This window comes from Pipistrellus kuhlii, unplaced genomic scaffold (assembly GCF_014108245.1).
Source record: "Pipistrellus kuhlii isolate mPipKuh1 unplaced genomic scaffold, mPipKuh1.p scaffold_m20_p_44, whole genome shotgun sequence".
NCBI classification, from domain to species: Eukaryota; Metazoa; Chordata; class Mammalia; order Chiroptera; family Vespertilionidae; genus Pipistrellus; species Pipistrellus kuhlii.
The window spans coordinates 992,949-1,010,029 of NW_023425545.1; the positions used below are offsets into that span (position 1 = coordinate 992,949).

The following is a 17,081-nucleotide window of genomic DNA, read 5'->3' on the forward strand; positions in this document are numbered from 1 at the left end:
AATCCTATAACGTGTAGCTAACTTTACAATTACTGTGCGGTCTCGTGTTTTATGCTCTTATCCACTGAACAAACAAAAAAACTATCCTCCTCTCCACATGCAAGTGGCCAGCTGGTCCCCGTTATCTCAGGAACCAAGAAGCAGTTGAAAGGAACTCTTGAGTAAAATCTACAGCACAGTGGTTCGGAAATGTGACTGATGCTATCGCTACACCACAAAGCAGTCTGTTTACATATTCAGTATTCACTCACCGAGTGGCCCAAGGCAGCTTTCTCTACAAGAAGGCCTCTGAAATAATTTCTTCGTCTTTATTAATAACTGGAGGCCCAGTGCACGAAATTCGTGCGGGGGGGGGGGGGGGTGTCCCTCAGCCCAGCCTGCACCCTCTCCAATCTGGGACCCCTCGAGGGATGTCCGACTGCCTGTTTAGGTCCAATCCTAAATGGGCAGTCGCATATCCCTCTTACAATCCAGGACTGCTGGCTCCCAACTGCTCGCCTGCCTGCTTTCCTGATTGCCCCTAACTGCTTCTGGCTGCCAGCCTGATTGATGCCTAACTGCTCCCCTACCAGCCTGACTGCCCCTAACTGCCCTCCCCTGCAGGCCTGGTTACCCCTAACTGCCCTCCCCTGTAGGCCTGGTCCCCCTGAACTGCCCTTCCCTGCAGGCCTGGTCCCCCCCAACTGCTCTCCCCTCCTGGCCTGATTGCCCCCAACTGCCCTCCCCTCCTGGCCTGATTGCCTCCAACTGCCCTCCCTTGCAGGCCTGGTTCCTCCAAATTGCCCTCCCCTGCTGGCCATCTTGTAGCAGCCATCTTGTGACCACATGGGGGCAACCATCTTGTATGTTGGAGTGATGGTCAATTTGCATCTTACTCTTTTATTAGATAGGAGGACAAGTTTCAACATTGAAAATAAAATAATTGCATTTACATAATTTCCTAAAGCCAAATAATCATACTCCCTCAGCCCAATGCTGTGTGCATATACGCCTTACAAAACTGAACAAACGCCCATGCTCTCAGCAGCGTTAGTCACAACAGGAGGGGGACGGCACCCACGTATGTGTCAGGGACGAATGGGTCTGCAGGATGTGTTACATGCACACAACAGAATCCCATCCAGCAGTTCCTTCTCTGTGTGGTAAGAAATTTAAAATGCTTTAACTTAATAAAAAAATAAGTAAAAACACACCTTTACCGGTTTGGCTCAGTGGACAGAGTATTGGCCTGTGGACTGAAGGGTCCCAGGTTCAATTCCAGTCAGGGGCATATGCCTGGGTTGCAGGTTTGATCTCCATTGGGGGGCATGCAGGAGACAACCCATCGATGATTCTCTCTCATCATTGATGTTTCTCTCTCTCTCTCCCCCTCTTCCTTCCTCTCTGAAATCAATAAAAATATATTTAAAAACAAATAAATAAATAAATACATGCTCAACCGGGAACATTGAAACAACATAGAGGAGAATACGATGATGCACCCCAAGAGCGACCACTGTGCCAGGGTCACGGGCATGGTCCTCTTGCGAACGCAGATGCACCTATAAGCACAAATGCTTCCCCAGACCGGCTGGCACACCTGCCTCTACCTGACCTGAGGTCAGCCTCCACGTTCTTGGCAGCTGGCTCTCTTCAGTATCAGGGGGGCGGGGGCACAGCTGCACCTCGGGGGAGACAGAGCTGGCTGCTCTCCGGCTGCTGCAGGTAACCCTCCCCCGAGGTGCGGACCGCCCCAGCAGCCTACGCTCACCAGCCTCTGGGTAACTCAGACCCTAGCAGCCAAATGCCCACAGAACACACCCTCACGCAGCAAACACCAGCCCCGCTCTCCCACCAGCCGGGCAGGGCAGGGATACTGTGATTGAAAAATTTACAAGAAAGAAACAAACCCAAGCACTCCGTACAGGTGGCTAGAAACCTATTTAATTCTCATGGCCGGGATGGAGGAGCAGTGACCTCTGCCCCCCACAGAGCACAGAGCCAGCTCAAGCCCAGCAAGTGCCCCCACCCCCAGAACCTGCAGGTGCCGCAGAAAGCACCAGCCCTCTAGGGTCCTCCCGCCTGGCGCCGTCCAGGCATTTCCCCAGCGGGACAGGCCTCCAAGGTCAGAACCGCCCGCACTTCACAGCTGGGTAACCTGAGAGCCAGCGCAGCCGTGCCAGGGCTGCAGGGAGCGGAGCGGCGGATGCAAACCCTGCTGAAATCTCGATTCCACCTCCCTCCCTCCCGCCGTCTTGCTGAGCACGCAGGCATGGACACGGACACGCTAGTGCTGTACACCCGCCCCTGAGACTTTCAGGGAGTCTCCTGAGAGGCCGCTCAGCTCAGTACCGCCCCACAGTGCACACGAAGGTGGAGTGATGGTCCATCCAGTGCTTCTTCTCTAATCTTTCTAATAATCACATTTTTATGTTTTAGAAAGAGAGAAGAGCCAGAGACACACACACAGAGAAACATCAATGTGAGAAAGACACATGGATGGGTTGCCTCCCACACAGGATGGAGCCTGCAGCCGAGGCACAGGCCCTGGACCAGAATCAAACCCGGGACCCTTTAGTCCAGGGGCCAACACTCTATCCACTGAGCCAGATCAGCGAGGCGAATGATACTGCTCTCAGCGCGACCGTCCAGAAAGGCGGGAAGACCACAGTCCCAGAGCCAGAAGCCTACGGCTTCTCAGTGGACCTAACGATTCATCGCAGCCGTCTGCATGCCCTCCGGAGAGGGGGCTGTCCTCGCCCGAGCTGGCGGGCGGCTTTAAAAGGCTGTGCCCCTTCCTCTGCAACCCCACGCCCCCCGACACCCCCCGGCGCCCCAGCAACACGGAGAGATGTCACTGGAGTGGAAGTCATGCCTGGGGACTCAGCTGCCAGCCCTTCCATCACTGGGCCGCCCACCCTCCCCCAAACCAGCAGGGATGCAGGGCCAGCACCAGGGCTCAGGGTGCGGACGGATGACACACCCAGAGAACGCCTGGCAGCCCGTTTCTACTTGCTTTCTTCACGTGAAACGTGGATGTCTTTTGAGAAACATGTTTGCTCGCACCCGGGGAGCACCTGCAGTGATCACCCTGGGAACACGGCCGCGGAGAGGCCATGCAGAGGCTCCGGGGGGAAGACTCACACTGAAGGTCAAGGCCCCGGCCAGGCACCCACAGGCCCACGAAGGCGGACGCACAGCGGGGAATTCTAGGAAGTTTGTCAGCCAGCGCAAGCCTCACCCCAAACCCCACCGAGCACCGACCGGCTCTAAAGCCGTCTGGATGCTCTAAGAGGCCACACACGCAGAAAACCAGCCACCCAGCAAACACCCTGGAGAGACGCAGAGAGGGAGACGGGTGCGCAAGGCGACTCCAGACATCTTGTCCCCGGCCACCTCGTCTGGCGCGGCCAGGACAGACGGCATCGCTCCTCCGCCTGCTGAGCAGCTGCAAAACCGACAGAGCTCAACTGAAGCCGGAAGCACGTGTGTGTGTGTGTGTGTGTGTGTGTGTGTGTGTTTTAATTTTTATGTTTTTATTGATTTTTTAGAGAGAGGAAGGGAAAGAGAGTCTGAACCCACCGATAGCTGGAGCCGGCCTCACCCCCGGCAGAAGCTAGTGGCCTTGGCACGGCTCCTAGTGCCAGCAACCCAGTTCCGCCACAGGAGGCGCCCTCTGCCCCCCAGGACCCCACCTGTCTCCCTGGAACCCCTCAACTCAGACCCAGCCACAGACACGGGCCCCCCCACGCCAGCACCCCGGGAAGCCGTACCGCCACGGGCCGGTTCCCCAGGAAGTTCAGGTCGCTGTTCTCTCCAAACAGGTAGCCTTCGGGGTGGGCCGAGTCGAACTTCTCTCCTCCCATGATGAAGTGGCTGGCGAAGTAGCTTCCTGCAGAGGGAGACACGAGCTCAATGACACCGGCAGACGGGGCCAGGGAAAGTGCCGATTTGGGGAGACGCGGGCTCCCAACCCCTCACCCAAGCCGGTGCCATGCCCGGGACAACGGCACCCAGTGGAGAAGCAAACCCGTGGCAGGGAGGAGCCGCGCCACCAGACAGCATCGACCACTGCTTTCCTCCCAGCAGCCTTCACCGGGTCCTCCCGCGATCCCTGTCCGCCCTCAGCCCAAGACCGGAAGGCCCCGCCACGCACACCCGTGAACACGTACGTATGTGCATTTTGTTCCTGATTTCCCCCCTTAAACTCAAGGAGATTTTTCTATGTCCTCCATGCACTTAGGAATCTTTTTAAAAATATATTTTTATTGATTTCAGAGAGAAAGAGACAGGGAGAGAGAGACAGAAACATCAACGATGAGACGAAATCACTGATCGGCTGCCTCCTGCATGCTCTGTACTAGGGATCGAGCCCACAACCTGGGCATGCGCCCTTGACTGGAATCGAACCCAGGACCCTTTAGTCCACAGGCCGACGATCTATCCACTGAGCCAAACCAGCCAGGGTCATTTGGGAATCTTTAAAAAATTGTAGATGTTTTTACTGATGTCAAAGAAGAAGGAAAAGGGAGAGAGTGGGAGAAATATCCATGATAAGAGAGAATCATCGATCACCTGCCTCCTGCACACCCCTCACTGGGGACTGAGCCAGCAACCCAGGCCTGTGCTCTGGCGGGGGATGGGAGGATAGGCCGACGCTCTCCCCCTGAGCCATGCCGGCCGGGCCAGGCGATTCTTTAAACAGCCAGCAAGCACGGGAAGATTCTTCGAGAGCCGTCGCACCCGAATCAGAGCAAACTCTTATGAGTTCCCCACCCAAACGGAAAGCCACCGAGAGCCGCCGTCCGCCAGGATGCCACCGGGCAAGCCATCGCTGAGGAGAGCTTGGTTATTCATTATTGATGCCGGCACTTACCGCCCTGTTTTCCAGGTGCATAATTTATAGAGGGGGAGGGGCCCTCTCGAACCCTCAGGCCCCGTGAAGCTGGCCCTTCGTAAGACGCCTTCTCTCTGCATTATGTATTTGTGGAGAAATTATATATTTATTACATGTTAGGTGACTTAGGGAAGGGAGGAGCCCACAAGGACGGGTGAGGAACGGGGAGACGCAGGCTGGGTGCCCGGCGCGGAGCGGCTCGCGTTCAGCGTGGGACATGCCGAGCTGCCAGCCTGTGCGCGGTCCGGTGAGGGATGGGCACAGGGACAGGCGCCGGTAATCAGCTTACGGGATCCGGCCAGAGAGAGCCCGGTGGCCTGGGGGCAGAGCGAGGGCTCCGAGAAGGCGCCGGGCTCCATGGGAAATGCCCCCCTCTCGGTATGACATGAGAAAGCGCTCACGAGCATAGCGTGCAGCTAACTGCAGTTTTGCTCGGCAGCTCAGGTCAAGAGCCGAGACTGTCCCCAGGCCGACAGCCTTTCCCAGCTCCATCCGCCCCAGGACTCTCCGAAGACGCCGTCTCACTGCCCAGGCTCTGCTCCGGGGCTTCCGCCTCTCCCTGCCTCTCGCTGGCGCCACTCCTGGCCCAGGCCATGCGCACCTCCCGGCTCCACAGCTCACTCCTCCTCCACCCTCCCTTCTCCCTCTCTCTCTCAGCTCCAGTCCTTCCCTCATAGAATCTAAGGCCTTGGCTTAGGCCAGGGCTGGGTCTGATGCTGATGACCCTGAACAAAGAATTTAACACTGTTGAGCCTTGATGTTTTCATTTGGGAAGCAGAGATGATAAAACCGCTTTCCGAAAAGGATCGCCGTGGGGATGGCCGCCTACGCAGCTGGCCAGGCCCTGTGGGCGGTTCACACCTGCGCCTTCTCCTTCCTCCCACTGGACTTCCAAGCCAGCCTGTGTCTTTTACCTTTCTTTAGCGTTTCAGTCCAGATCTTTTCTTTTTACTATATTTTATTGATTTTAGAGAGGAAGGGAGAGGGAGAGAGAAACATCAATGATGAGAATCACTGATTGGCTGCCTCCTGCATGTCCCTTACTGGAGATCGAGCCCACAACCTAGGCATATGCCCTTGGCTAGAACTGAACCTGGGACCCTTCAGTCCACAGGCCGACGCTCTATCCAATGAGCCACACCGGCTGCGGTATCAGTCCTGCACTTTAACCAGCTGCCATACCTTTTCATCTGGCCATCCCATCTTCACCTGAAACTCAATGAATACCCTCTTCTTCTGGAAGAAGATGGAATTAAAGACATTTTATCTTAAGAGCTGGCACCAGGACTCCTCTCAGAAAGCAGGCTCTGTTTTGCAATGGACCTTATGAAGCTATTACAGAGGGAGAGGAAGGGAGACATCGATGTGAGAGCGGGTATCAACCAGCAACCTTGTGGTGCAGGGATGACGCCCAGCCAATGGCGCGCCCTGGCCAGTGCCCTCTGCACTGTTTCCTTAAACAGCTTTACTGCCGAAACTGGTGTCGCTCAGTGGATAGAGCATCGGCCTGCAGACTGCAGGTTCCCAGGTTCGATTCTGGTCAGGGGCATGTACCTTGGTTGTGGGCACATCCCCAGTAGGGGGTGTGCACGAGGCAACTGATCAATGTTTCTCTCTCATTGATGTTTCTAACTCTCTATCCCTCTCCCTTCCTCTCTGCCCACAACTAGAATCTAACCTGGAACCTTTCAGTCCGCAGGCCGACGCTCTATCCACTGAACCACACTGGTTAGGGCGTGTTGTCTTAATATTGAGTTGTAAACGTTCTTGATATTCTGGATAAAAAAGTCCAAGTGATTGGTAAATATTTTCTTTAAGAGGCCGGCTTATCTTTCATCTTCCTAACATCTCTTGAAGCAGAAACATTTTCAATTTTGAAGAAATCCAAATTATCCGTTTTTTTTCTTTTATGGGTTATACTTTTTATCTCTCACATCCATATTTCTCTCTGTCTTTCCCTCTCTCTTCCATTCTCTCTAAAAACCAATGGAGCCGGCCAGCAGGGCTCAGTGGCTGAGCATCGGTCTGTGAACCAGGAGGTCACAGTTCGATTCCCAGTCGGGGCATATGCAGGCTCCATGCCCAGTGGGCAGCGTGCAGGAGGCAACCAATCAATGATTCTCTCTCATCATTGATTTTCCATCTCTTTCTCCCTCTCCTTTCCTCTTTGAAATCAATGAAAATATATCTTTTAAAAATCAATGGAAAATATCCTCGGGTGCCAAAACCAGTGTGGCTCAGTGGACAGTGCGTCGGCCTGTGGACTGAAGGGTCCCAGGTTTGATTCCGGTCAAGGGCATGTACATTGTTTGCGGGCATATCCCCAGTGGGGGATGTACAGGAGGCAGCTGGTCGATGTTTCTAGCTCTCTATCCCTCTCCCTTCCTCCCTGTAAAAAAATCAATAAAATATATCTTTTAAAAAAGAAAAGAAAAAATATCCTTGGGCAAGGATTAAAAATAATAATAAATATTTTCTTTCATATCTTCTTATAATGTTTTATAGTTTTTAGCTCTTGTATTTAGGTCTATCATCCATTTAAAAAAAAGTTATTGTGATATAATTCACATATTATGTAATCAGGTATGGAAAGGGTACAATCCCAGGGTTTTTTAGAATATTCAGTTATGTAACCATTCACCATGATCTAATTTTGGAACATTTTCATTACCCTAAAAAGATCCCACGAGCAGTCCCTCCTAATTTCCCCTCCCCGAGCCACTGGCGGGCAGTAATCTACTTTCTGTTTCTCTGGATCTGCCTCTCCTGGGATTTCCTATAAGAGGGATTATACAATATACACATCTGGCTTCTCTGACTTAGCATTCGTGCTTCCAAGTTTCCTCCATGTTGTAGCAAATATCAACACTTCATTCCTTTTTATTAGCAAGTAACATCCCATTGTGTGGACTTACTACATTGTATGTATCAGTTGTTTCATTCATCAGTTGATGGACTGTTGGGTTATTTCCACCTTTTAGCTACTGTGAATGCCTGTTGCTATGAATGACTATTCTTAACCCTTTGGGTGTGGATATTTTTTCATTTTTATCACTGACGGGTGTTGGATTTTATCAAATGTCTTGTCTGCATCTATTAAGATGACCATATGGTGTTTGTTTGTTTTTTTCTTTATTCCACTAACATAGTATATTAACATGGACTGACTCTTCAGCTATTAAACCGACCTTGCATTCCTGAGATAGTCCCTTTTCTTCATGGCACCTTCTGCATTCTTGTTCACCTCTGTAGGCAGGCGTTCTGCATCTGACACTAGATGATAAGCTCTGAAATTTTGGAAGGAGCATAATTTTCATTTTCTAATCCTCACTTGAGGATATTTTTTTCCAATGATTTTTTTTTTTTTAAAGAGGGAGGAGGGGGAGTGAGAGAGATACAGCAATTGGCTGCCTCCTTAATATGCCCTGACCTGAGCCAGGGATTGAGCCTGCAACTGAGGCACATGCCCTTTTCTGAGAATAGAACCTGCAACCCTTCGGTCTGCAGGCTAATACTCTAACCACTGAGCAACCAGCCATGGCAGGAGCATAATTGGTCTCAGGTTCAATTCCGGTCAAGGGCATGTACATTGGTTGTGGGCACAACCCCAGTGGGTGGTATGCAGGAGGCAGCTGATCGATGTTTCTCTCTCATCGATGTTTCTAGATCTCTACCCCTCTCCCTTCCTCTCTGTAAAAAAAAATCAATAAAATATATATTAAAAAATACATATATATATATATATATATATATATATATATTTAAAAATAAAGAAGACACATCCACATCACACAAGGAAATCAAACCTTAAGACAAAATCAAGAAGTGAAAACAATTGGTCTGCTCTCAATGAGGTAGAAAAAAGAAGAAAAAAAAATACACGGGAATTTTCCCAAGTACCAGCATTACCACCTGTAAGTGTGTAGGAAAGTACTAGTAGCATTTGAGGTCTCGGTCTCGATGACATCATCATTAAACAGAGCAATATTTGGGTGTGCTTTTTCCCCTGGGACTAAATGTATTTACTACAACTTTCAGGAACCTACTTATTTTTAGCTAAAGTACCAATCAAACTGTGGCAGAGCCACATTGTTTTTTAAAATATTTTTATTGGTCTTTAGAGAGAGGAAGGGAGAGGGAGAGGGAGACATAACCTTGTTCATAGGTCGATGCTCAACCACCAAGGCATGCCAACCGGGCCATTGGGAATTTTTATAACGGGTTTACGTCTTAACATCTGAGCAAAATGAATTACTCCTGTTTTTCCATTTGCTCCAATATGTAGCAGGAAATGACCTGGATGAGTCGGGTACGAAGTTTAATGAATGAAGTGGTCTGTGTAGCGTGTCCATTTCTTCCTGGAGAGAGGACACGAGCCTAAGGACTCCTATAAACGTGGGCAGCCCTTTCGAAAGACAGGCATGCGTGCATGAAAGCCACCACCGCGGCACAGTCACGCCTTTGCTACGCAAATGATTGTGGGCTCTTAAAGAAGCAAAGTTGGGAGAGAAGGATTCCATAGCGTGTCTAGCTTCTAACTAAAAAAATGACAAAGATCTACCCTCACCCTAACTGGCTTGGCTCAGTGGATAGAGCGTTGGCCTGCGAACTAAAGAATCCCAGGTTTGATTCCAGTCAAGGGCATGTACCCAGTGGGGGTTGTGCAGGAGGCAGCTGATCGATGTTTTTCTCTCATCGATGTTTCTAACTTTCTATCCCTCTCCCTTCCTCTCGGTAAAAAATCAATGAAATATTTTTTAAAAAAAATAAAAGAAAGAAAGAAAGAAAAGACCTGCCCTGGCCGGAGTGGCTCAGCTGGTTGGAGCATCATCCTGTACACGGAAAGGTCAGGTTCAATTCCCGGCCAGGGCACGAGCCTGGCCTGTGGGTCCCATCTCTGCCTGGAGTGTAGAGGGGAGGCAACCAAGTCACATCGATGTTTTCTTCTCTCTGCCTCTCCCTTCCTCGCTCCAATAAAACAGATCCCCGAGGAGGGATTAAAAATAAAGAGACAAAGACCCGGCCGGGCCCTGGCCAGGTAGCTCAGCTGGTCTGGGTCCTCATATGCCGCAGTTGCAGGTTCAACCCCTCCCAGGCACAAATGAGAATCAACCAACGCACGCACAGGTGGGACAAGAAATCAGTGTTTATCTCTCACTAAAATCAATAAAATTAAAAAGAAAATAGCCCTAACCTGTGTGGCTCAGTGGATAGAGCGTTGGTCTGCGGACTGAAGGGTCCCCGATTTTGATCAAGGGCATGTATCAATACCTTGGTTGGCATCCCCAGTGGGAGGCATGCAGGAAGCAGCTGATGGATAATTCTCTCTCATCATTGGTGTCCTTATGTCTCTATCCTCTCTTTCTCTCTAAAGTCAATAAAAATATTTATTTTTTAAAAAGAGCCCTACCTCTAGGGCCATCCTGGCCAAACCAACTCATTTCCCTGGGCCTCCATTTTCTTGCCGGTGAAATGTGTGGGTCTTAGCCACATTCTCAAAGGTCCCTTTCAGCTCTGAGCACTCTCCTCCCATGAAGAGCCACGTCCATGTGATGGTCAGGTGAAGCGGGGGAGGTGCCAGTGGACACGAATCCCCAAGTACACCAAGCTTCCCACTCCCGTTTCCATGTTTCGCCTTCAACATAAATAATTGGTCCACTTGAAGCACAGATTTCTCACACACAGTATTTCCAACTAAAAACGAGTAACAAGCCCTAGCCAGTTTGGCTCAGCGGCCTGCAGACTGAAGGGTCCTGGGTTGTGGGCTTGATCCCCCAGTAGGGGGCGTGCAGGAGGCAGTCGATCCGTGATTCTCTTTCATCATTGATGTTTCTCTCTCTTTCCCTCTCCCTTGCTCTGAAATCAATAAAAATATTTAAAAAATAAATTAAAATGAGTAACAATTAGGTAAAACTTTAAAAAGTTGGTAGCATGGAGAGGATTAAGACTACAGATATTGAGTGTGTTGGCTAAGAAAAGTTTTCGGTGTTTTTTTCTTTAAATATAGTTATTCATTTCAGAGAGGAAGGGGGTAGAGAGAGAGAGAAACATCCACGATGAGAGAGAATCACTGATCAGCTGCCTCCTGCATGCCCCCCACTGGGGATTGAACCCACAACCAGGGCCTGTGCCCTGACCGGGAATCAAACCATGACCTCCTGGTTCATAGGTCAACGTTCAACCCCTGAGCCCCGCCCAGGCTGGGCAGAACAGTTTTAGTTTGATCCATTACCTCTCATTATCATCATCCAAGATTCATACGTTTATCAATATCCTCGGGGGGAGGGGGGAGAGCGGTCCATGAACTGCCCCCCCTAATTCCCACGGGTGACGGAGGCGGCAGCCAACCACCGAAACTCCAAGCTCAGCAGAGCACGCTCCATTTCCTGATCGATAATAGCTAAGTGATTTTTAAAAAATTTTCTTTTCACAAGCACATGTGCTTATTTCCATCTGTTAGCAAGCAAAACCGTTAGCCCCCGGTTCATAGCCGTGATTAGCGGGAATGGGATTAAACCCGGGTGAGCCACAGCTGGGCCCAGGCCCGTGCTAACCCGTGCATCCCTGCAAGGCGCATCCCCTGGCACAGAAGCTGCGAGAAGAGAAGCCGCTCCGGCAGCCGCTCTGCAGGGGCAGGTTCACTGTCTGGTGCCCGCGGTTCACCTGGCACGACCCGGCGGCCGCACTGCGGGAGCCGGCGCCTCTCATTAGCAGCCTTTATCCCGCTGCCCGGCGCCGACACCTCGCCAGTCACCGCGGCCTCGCCAGGGCCTGGGCCGCCGAGGGATGGGGGCCAGGGGTCCCCGAAAATCCTGGAGGAAGGAAAGCAAGGAACAGGGCAGAGTTGGACATGCACCAGCAGCTCGGGACTGGCGGGCGCTCCCGCTGCTGGCGAGCCTCTCCCCTTTGCTGTCAAAGCCGCCTCCAACTCGATGCCCACGGATGCCCACGCCACCCGGCCTTCTGGGTGCCAGGTCCCTCCATCCATCCTATATGCCCGCGCCCGGTCCCGGGCCGACCCCATTCCAAACGCCCCCAGGCCACAGCGGCTCCCCGCGGCTCCGGCGAAGGCACAGCCCGGGTCACCGTGGTCCTCGCACCCCCACGCGTGTCTGCGAGGCCCCTCCCCGCTGACGGCCTCTGGGAAGGCATGGCCGGCCCCCTGCAGCCGCCAGCAGCCCTGAGCCCTGCTGTCCCCCGAGAAAGCCGATTCGAACCCGTGCCTGTCCCCCTCCCTCCGGGGCCCGGATGCCCGGCCAGGGCCGCGCCGCGCACAGGTGCCGTGTCCGTGCCCCGCGCCCCGCCCCCCTCAGCCCGGGAACACGGGTCCGGGCGGGGAGGAGGGGCCGCCTGCGCCCGGGCACCCGCCCCCCGGAGCCGCAGGCCCCGGCACACGGCGCCATCACGGGAGCACCGGGCGCGGGCCGCCCCCCGCCGCCCCCCTCAGCGCCTCGCGGCCCCCTCAGCGCCCCGCCGCCCCCTCAGCGCCCCGCCGCCCCCCTCAGCGCCCCGCCGCCCCCCTCAGCGCCCCGCCGCCCCCTCAGCGCCCCGCCGCCCCCTCAGCGCGCCGCCGCCCCCTCAGCGCGCCGCCGCCCCCCTCAGCGCCCCGCCGCCCCCTCAGCGCCCCGCCGCCCCCTCAGCGCCCCGCCGCACCCTCAGCGCCCCGCCGCCCCCTCAGCGCCCCGCGGCCCCCTCAGCGCCCCGCCGCCCCCTCAGCGCCCCGCGGCCCCCTCAGCGCCCCGCCGCCCCCTCAGCGCCCCGCCGCCCCCTCAGCGCCCCGCGCCCCCCTCAGCGCCCCGCCGCCCCCGCCCGCCGGACCCTCTGCGGCGCCGGCCGCCCGCCCTCCCCGGGGCCCGCGCTCACCGGACTTGGGCGGGTAGCGGTACACGGACTGGGCCGGCACGTCCACCTCCTCCACGCCCGCGTGCTGCCGGCTGGTCAGGGCGCCCATGGCCGCGGCGCCTCAGCGCGGCCGCTCGCCCCGCGCCCGCAGCGGGGGGCGCCTGCCCGGGGCGGCCGGCCTGGGCCTGCGGCGCTGGCGGCGGGGAGCCCGGGCCGCGCCGCGCACCATCCTCCGCCGCAGCCGGCGCCGCCGGAGGGGGCTCGGGGGCCGGGGGCGCCGCCGCCTCGGCCGCGTGATGTCAGCGGCGGCTCCGCCGGGACCGCGGCCTCGGCCAATGGCGTGGCGGGGCGGGCGCGGCCGCGCGGCGCCAGCCAATGGGCGGCGGGATGCGGCGGTGCGGCCGCGGGGCGGGGCGGGGCAGGGCGGGGGTCGCGGGGGTCCGGCTCCGGTGACCGCGGGGCGCGGGGCCGGCCCCGTTCGCCCCACTTTGTCCCCCAAACGCGAGGCCACCCAGCGCGGCATCTGCGAAGCCGGGGGTGGAGGTCAGGACCCCGCAGAGGGGTCCCGGGGACCACTTCACCCCCCAGTGGGCGCCGCCATTCCGAAGTGCTCTGCCAGCCCCATCTCCCCGCGTGGAGGTCCGGGTGATCACTGCGGGTGACCCCCTGGGACGGTCGCCATCTCTCTAGGGCAGCATCGTTCCAAGGGCTGCCTCTGCCTCTGCAATGCTGTGTCCAGCCCCTGGGCCAGCCTGGGCAGCCCCGAGCTCAGGGGTGTCAGCCCCAGATACCAGGACAGCCAGGCCCGGACCGCGTGGCTCAGTGGTTTGCGTCCACCTGGGAACCAAGAGGTCAACGTTCAATTCCTCGTGGTCAGGGCATACCCGGTGTGTTAGCCGTACAGGAGGCGGCCAAACAATGATTCTCTCTCATCATTGATTTCCTGTCTGTCTGTCTCTCTCTCTCTCTCTCTCCCTCTCCCTCTCCCTTCCTCTCTGCAATCAATAAAAATATATTTTAAAAAAGACACCACGCCCTGGCTGTCTCTTTTGGAAACTTGGGGAAGGCTTGGTTCCAAAACCCCACGCTGGTGGAGAGCTCGGACAGACAGAAGACGTCACCCCGAAGCGTAATTACAGACCCAGCCTGTGTGGCAGACCTTGTATTTTACCTGTGGGCCTGGTGCGTGTGTGCATGTGTCTGAGAGGGTGGACTGATCAGCAAAAACCTCAGCGGCTAGAACACAAGTTCCCAGTTCTTCAGCAAGGTTTGGGGTTCTGGCCCCTTGACTGGGTCTGGAATGCCATTTTCTGGACTCTCCCTTTTTCCTGAGGACAGTTCACATTCCCATCACCTTCTTTCCAGCAGCAGCCAGCACCTCCGGAACTAAGGGCACCTAGCCCAGGTGATTGGCTTTCTCCAAGGTCCTGGGATGGAGGCATGTGTCTGGGGTCATTTGTGCGGACTGACACCAACGGGAGGTCCCTGGCTCAGACCCACAGCAGCACAGCCTGCAGCACAGAGCCCTCCCCCTGCCCGGCCTAACCGCCGAGGCTTTCAGACACACCTTGGGTGGGAGCTGGTATCCTCCTCCACACCCTTTCACCACACACAGGCCCCACCTGTCATTACCGGGTCAAGGTGAACCGCAAGTCGCGAAGCGTCTAGAACAGCTTCACCTAAGGCCTCCAGTGCATGCCGGGTGCACTGCCGCCTCGCACCCTGGGCTCTGCCCGGACGCCTCTGTCCTTCCTGCTCTCGCGTGTGGTAACGCGGGCCTGTGGGGGGTTAGCAGTGTCTGAGGGTCTCTTAGTCCCAGGCAGAGCCAGGCCGGGGTGTGGCTCAACCAGGCAGCTCAGCCTTTTTCTTTTTATTGATTGGTTTTCAGAGAGAGAGAGAGAGAGAGAGGGAAAGGGGGCGGGAGAGAGAGAAAGGACAATTTATTATTCTACTGATTTATGCATTCACTGGTCGACTCTCCTATGGGCCCTGACTGGGGATCGAACCCAACACCTCTTGGGGTGTCAGGATGATGCTCTCACCACCTGAGCTACCCGGCAGCTCACTTGTGTGGCTCCCAAGGATCTGCTCTGGCCCCACCTCAGCCTGCACTGAGCCCGGGAAACTGGTTCCTTCCCATCTCAGCGAACAGAGTAGCTCCCCACGCCTATAACCAGGGTTCTCTTCCCATGAATGCGTCCTGAGCCCATGCCTGGGGCAGTAGAGAAAAGCAAGGCCCCACAGAGTGACACGGGGCATTCACCAAGCACCCCCTGGGTGCCAGGCCCTCGTGTTCACGCTCTCACACACGGAAGCACCCCTCGCCGCAGCCCCGTGACACACCTGCTCTAACACCCATTTATAGTGGGAAAAACGGAGGCAGAGAAAAGGCACTGGGTTCTGAGTTCGACAAATCAGCACCCTCACCCTGTGTACCTTCAGACCCCGGTCTGAGCATCAAGCGTCGGTCTGCAGGATGGCCAGGCAGTGACGGAGCCAGGGCTCGGTTCAAAAAGGAGCCAGAGCCCAGCCAGCGTGGCTCAGGGGCTGAGCGTCAAGCTATGAACCAGGAGGTCTCGGTTGGATTCCCAGTCGGGGCACATGTCCGGTTGCAAACTCAATCCCCCGTGTGGGGTGTGCAGGAGGGAGCCAATCAAAGATTCTCATCATGTAGTTGAATGTCTTCCCATGTGGTCACCCATTCAATTTCTGGTCAGGACACATGCCCAGGTTTCAGATTCGATTCCCAGTTGGGGACATGCAGGAGGTATGGACGTTTCTCTCTCATCAATGTTTCTCTCTCTCTCTCCCTCTTTCTAAAAAAAAAAAAAAATTAATAAAAACATATTTAAAAAAAAAACCATAAAACAAAGATTCTCATCATGGATGTTTCTCTCTCTCTTCCTCTCCTTTCCTCTCTGAAATCAATAAAAATACATTTTAAAAGAAGAAGAAGCAGCAGCAGCAGCCATAGCCAGCTGCCTGGGGTCATGAGGCAGAAGAAAAAGGCACCAGGGAAAGCGCAGAGAAAGTTCTAGATCACAGAGGCTTCCTGTGAACTAATCGAGTTGGAGCCCCACTTCCTGCGCTGTAGACTCGCAGGGTTGCAGTCTGGGGAGAGAGAGCTCAGCAGGGGTCCAGGGCAAAGAGCAGGCGCGCAGCCATGCCCGGGAGAGGCCCTCTGGCTGCCAGGCCGGCTGGCCTCTCCCGTCTTCCTCGCCGTGCCCCGTGCCCGTTGGCTCCCTCACCAGAGATCTGGGCTGGGAGGAGGCCTGCAGGAGGCGATGGCACAGGCCAGAGGGAAAGGAACCAGGAGCGACCTCCGTGGAGAGAGCCACACAAACGCTTTCACCTTGGCTGAATGTCCCGGAGATGGCACCGCACACGCAGGGAAATGAAATGCAAACTGCAGTGTCCTTTGTGAAAGCGCCGCTGGCAGCTTGTGCTCTCCCCGCAGCGGCCGCAGCCCCGGGAGAATCCCAGCAGAGCACCAGCGCTTCACGGTCCGGGTTTTCTTAAGCATCCGGGGAAGGCAGGGAGGCAGAAGCCCGCAGTTCATGAGCTCCCAGCCCCTCTCAGCCTCGGGGCTGAGGGAGAAAGGAGAGCAGGTGGGGGAAGCGCAGGGACAGTCATTTCCAGGTCAGCCGTCCCCCTGAGCTCTAAGTTCTACTCACTCGGGCTGTCCTAGTTTCTGCTTCTCTCTGCGGCACATCCCCTCCTCTCAGTGGCTCTGCAGATTCCTGTTTGAGGAGGGAGGCTGCAGGTGAAACGCTGGCGGCCACAGCCCGGTCATCACAGGCGGCGGGAGAGGGGGAAGGAGGGCACATGGGGCCTGCGGAGCCGGCCAGGCCCCTTCGGGCTGCTTGTCGGCCATTCTGGCCCTGCTAGGGGGTAAGAAGATTGCAGCCTGGCTGTTCCGAGCAAGCACCGGGTCTCCCCAAAAGACAGGGCCCCATCAGCAGCCTCAAGGCCCTGATCCCTCTCCCAGGCCCCTGCTGTCGGGGGTTCGAGCCAACACCATCAGCTGAGGATTTCCCATCCTGCGCGGGCCGTGGGCCAGGCTGATGCCCACAGAGGAGCCCGCTCCGACGCCCCCACACGGACACGCCCCGGGCCCACGCGGCTCCTCTGCTCCCTGCCGTGAGGACGCTGAGCTCGTCCTCCAGGGAACGGCACTCGGCTTCCATGCTGTGCTTCTCGCCAAATGCGATTCCTCTCTGTTCAGTCCTCCTCAGCTGTGGCCGCTGATGACGGCGAGCTGTGCGCCCAGCACCAGCCCTCAGCGGGGTGTGGAGCGTCTTCGCCTGCTTTCCCCGGGGAGGCCCCGGAGAAAACCACGTGTCCCCGCCCGTGTGGTGGGCCC

The 17,081-nt window shown here is 55.8% G+C and overlaps 1 protein-coding gene across 3 annotated transcripts in view; it reads right to left on the reverse strand.

Moving 5' to 3' along the window:
• Positions 1 to 13,014, reverse strand: part of RNF157 (ring finger protein 157) — a 53,218-nt gene extending 40,204 nt beyond the window's left edge. For 2 of the 3 annotated variants that reach the window (XR_006739885.1, XM_036412231.2), the window contains exons 1-2: positions 12,740 to 13,008; positions 3,753 to 3,871 (exon numbers count right to left, since the gene is read on the reverse strand). Coding sequence is in view for 2 of the 3 variants with exons in the window: in XM_036412231.2 (XP_036268124.1) it covers positions 3,753 to 3,871; positions 12,740 to 12,827 (207 nt within the window). In the remaining variant the exon portion in view is untranslated. Of the gene's footprint in view, positions 1 to 3,752; positions 3,872 to 12,739 lie in introns of all 3 variants that reach the window. The other variant, XM_045572139.1, reaches the window with a different exon arrangement.
• Between the last annotated feature and the right edge of the window lie 4,067 nt (positions 13,015 to 17,081).